General features: G+C 48.2%; 1 protein-coding gene across 1 annotated transcript; it reads right to left on the reverse strand.

The window, feature by feature from the left end:
* Nucleotides 1-907: 907 nt before the first annotated feature.
* On the reverse strand, nucleotides 908-2,433 carry LOC108550075 (homeobox protein Nkx-2.5). Its single transcript, XM_017903684.1, has 3 exons — nucleotides 2,139-2,433; nucleotides 1,965-2,053; nucleotides 908-1,678 (listed from the first exon to the last, which is right to left on the reverse strand). Exons 1-3 carry the CDS (start codon nucleotides 2,431-2,433, stop codon nucleotides 908-910), a joined length of 1,155 nt encoding a protein of 384 aa, XP_017759173.1.
* Between the last annotated feature and the right edge of the window lie 1,593 nt (nucleotides 2,434-4,026).

Below are 4,026 nucleotides of genomic sequence, written 5' to 3' on the forward strand. Positions count from 1 at the left end.
CAGGGTAACTGATGTTTCCGCAAAAGCCACTTGAAGCAATTTCCGTTCGAGCCTCTTGAGCGGCGCGTTACTATTTCGAAGAGAGTATCTTACCTAACTGAAAGAGAACGAGGAGAAAAAAAGAAAAGAGGAAGAAATGAAACACAGCTGCCTATAGGCCTTACCATCTAACTATGTCTAACTTAAAGCTATCGCAATCGCGGTGTTCACAAGGTGCATCATGAACCACTGCTCTTTGGCTACTTGTTTGGCAATGTCACACGACCGTGGAGATTACATTCGAGATTTTCAGATGCAAATTGCTTCATCTTCTTCTTTTTTCCTCAGTTTCAATCGCAGCATTAAGTTGGCCAAGAAATAGCGTCGGATCTTGACAGCGGATGGTGCCATTTTCCTTGGTAACGAAGCAAAGTGTCCCTAATCAAGGATCAAATTATTTTATTTAAAACGAGATACTTGCTATTTTATAACGAAAGCACCGACGTTACATTTTGACCAACCCAGTATACGAAACTCGATTTTAAAGATCGTAATTTATACTTGGAAGTCTGAAAGATGAGCTGCGACGACGAGAGCGCGAAACCATTAATTACAAAAATAATACGCGAAAGATTCGATTTCTATCGATTCGTCTAATAGCTAAGCCTCGTCAGGTCGTCTATTCACTTAGAACCGTAGCACAACTCGGAAACACTCTCCGTTAATCCGCGATTCGTCTAATTTCATAGAGCAGATACAGGCCTCTGATATCCCCACAAACGTTCAAACAGTGTCCTTTCGAAAGGATATTTCCTCGATATTCGTTAAACCTGTTAAACCTACGATTAACTCGGTGAGAGATCGGTCGACTCGATAGAAAAGGCGCGTTCGCAAAAAGAAAACACAGCGCAGGATGAACAGTGGGATTCTACCACAGTCGTTGGAGGTTCTGATCGATGGGCACCTGTTCCATGTAATTAACGTACTGCATCTGGTAATTAGCCGGGCCCAAGTAATTGGAGAAGCCGTACTCGCTGCTGGAGACGTCCATCACGGATCTTCCGTCGGCCATAGCCTTGTTCTCCGCGGCAATGTTCTTCAGATCCGGAAACGGCGCCACCTCGTTGCCACTGACGTTTCCCTTGATCTGTCTGTGACAATCGTGCACGCCAACTCGGGGATCCGTCGCCAGATTGTTCCTAAAATCCGGGGTGGTAGCCAGAACGTGCTGCCTGGCCTGTATGTCTCCGTTCAGACTCGGTTTTCCACCTAGATCTGGGCTCATTTCCTGCTTGAATTCCGGACTGATGCTCGTGTCCATCCTCATGTCGCCGTTCGTCGCTCTGAATTCGGGACTCAGGCGAATTTCGTTCATTCTGAAGTCCGGCTGCATCGGAACACCGAGGTCTGGCCTGATGTTGGACCAGTAGGTAGGATTGTAGGATTCTTGAAGGTTCGGCTTGCCATCCTTGATCAGAACGGGCACGTGGATCTTCTTCAGAGATTGGTTCTTCATGTTTTGAGCTTGAAGCTTCTCCGCGTCCTCCAACCTGGCGCGCTTGTTCTTGTACCGCCGGTTCTGGAACCAGATCTTCACCTGGGTGCTCGTCAGCTTCAGGGTTTGCGCGAGCAGCTCCCTTTCCGGGGCATTTAGGTATCTCTGTTGCTTGAACCGCTGTTCTAGCTCGTACACTTGATTCTGCGGGTTAAGGGTGGTTTTGTAGTCAAAGATAGAAGAGCTTTGGTGAAATGGAAGGAAATAGAATCTTGGTTAACCTCTTCGGTACCGTTGACGGATATATTTGTCAGGCAAAGATCGTGTGGCTATCATGTATAAGTTGAATATCAACGGATGACAAAAGTATTTTAGCCGATACCGAATAGATTAATATTTTATCACTGACTGTTACTAGAAAATTTGTCGGATAAAGATAGCTCAATGTACCAATGTTATTTCCATGCATAACGAGATTTTGGAAACTCACTTGTGAGAATAGCACCCTGGGCTTCCGCTTTGTCCTCTTGCCAGACTGGCTCTTCCGCAGCTCCGTTTTGCTCGAAGTAACCACGTTACCTGTGAAATATTCCCAACACTATGTCACTCTCGACTCGACCAAAGCAAAGCAGATCGACCATGAAGTACACCGATTTATACGCACCATCTTCCGTAACAGGCGGATCTTGATAAGGCGGAGCGATTTGGTTCAACTGATGAACGTGACCCAAGTCAGGGTAATGAGGATAAGCAGGCATCGACTGTTCCTTGAACTTCTCCACGTCCCAATTATTCTCAGGCACGATATTGTAGCCGTAATATTCCTGAGGCACATGCTGCTGCTGAAGCTGATGCTGATGATGAACAGAAGGGTAGCAATCCATGATACCGAGCTGCTGATCCTCGCTGAGAATGTCGCGGACGCTGAACGGGGTTCCAGAGACCGAGGAAGACAACATTCTAACGCATTCTCGAGGAATGTTCTCGACTGTTCCAGGTGCTCAGTCGACAACCTCCACTTTGGATTAATTTATCGCGCTCTGACAATCCCCGGTATTTAACACTGTCACTCGTCGAACAAACACATTCACGGGGAAACTGTGGTTCGTTGCAACTTCACCGTTGTTCTCCAAAGGAACCGCACCACTTGGACGACTCTCCTCGGTCTTCCTTTGAAAGAAATCCAATATCCAGCCATCAAATTCGCAAAAACATTTTACGACGCCCTGGGCCCTCGTGCAACGATCATCCTCCAGCTCCACCAGCTTCCAATCGTAAACCGTCCACTTCAACGGATCGGTAATCCCCGATGATAACCCGTGCCCAGCTTCCTCCCGCGTTTGGGGGGCTAATCGCGTTTGGAACGTCGTAAAGGGACGGCGTTGAGTATCGTGTCTCCCTGGGTTAGGGCTGCCGGACTATAAAAATCCCCAGAGACTCGTTACGATCGTGGAGACACGCGAGGACCACCTTGAACGCTCGCGGAACCTCTTCTTTGGGGGATGATGGTCACGGCTGAACGGTCAGGCCGGAGGGCAGACGCGCAATGTGACTTGGTCTGACAGAGGGAGTCAAGTGTTGGTCTCTCCTCCGTGGTCCACACAGGGACAAGAGTTGCCTGTGCGTGTGCGAGCTCGTGATTTTTACCAGCACACTCCCGCCACGTCTGTGCAGCTCGTCGAGCGCCACAGGCACGAGTTTTACGGGGTGGTCGGATCCTCTGATTGGAGATTTTAATTTGTCTTCGCGATAGCTGGCTAGCTGGGAAAGGGGAGTCTTTTCCGGGGGAGGGAGTGCGTTTGTTGGCACAAGTGTCCGTGGAAGGGATCAAGGGTGGAGGAATTCTTGCTTCCGATCGGAAAGTCCAGCAATCGCGTCCCTTTTTTCACCGTTTTGCTTGTTTATCGATCTGATTTTAATTGCTCGTATACAGAAGTCCTTTTTTCCTAGCTACATGTTTTTACAGAAGGGTTTTGGAGGCAGTCTCGATGGCGGGTCGTTTCTTTTTTACGTCTTTTTTACCACTGATTCTTGAACCCCATCCGAAATGGAGGATCTATGGCTGCTTAATTGCGCTGTTTGAGTGTGTGTCTCTAGGCTCGAACCATGGAGGACGTTTACAAATGGACCTTGTACGGTGGTCGACAAATTGAGGTAGTCCATGATGGTTGTGCGACAAATTGTGCGATGATTTTAGCGATTACAACGAAGCTTTTTCGACTTGGTCTCGAGGTCACTTGGAATTACGAGTAATTGGCGCCTTTTATTCGTTTGTAAAGCGGATATCGGAGCAGAGGGTCGATCGACGTCGAAACGAAAAAGGAAAAATCTGCTGTCCTCGCGTCGCATGGTAATTATGAGGATCAGAAGTGCGGGGACGATTAAGGAGATGGCAAATCCGTTTTTGCCCTGGGACAGCCATAACGCGGTGACTAACGTTGGGGCGGAGGAGAAGACGCAAGGCCCGCCTTTGCTCCAACACCCGAACCAATCCAGACATACCGTGAACGACGCTTCTAAAACCGCCGATTAAATCTCGATTCGCGTGATTA

Source organism: Eufriesea mexicana, unplaced genomic scaffold, assembly GCF_001483705.2.
Source record: "Eufriesea mexicana isolate 0111107269 unplaced genomic scaffold, ASM148370v2 scaffold4744748127, whole genome shotgun sequence".
NCBI lineage: Eukaryota > Metazoa > Arthropoda > Insecta > Hymenoptera > Apidae > Eufriesea > Eufriesea mexicana.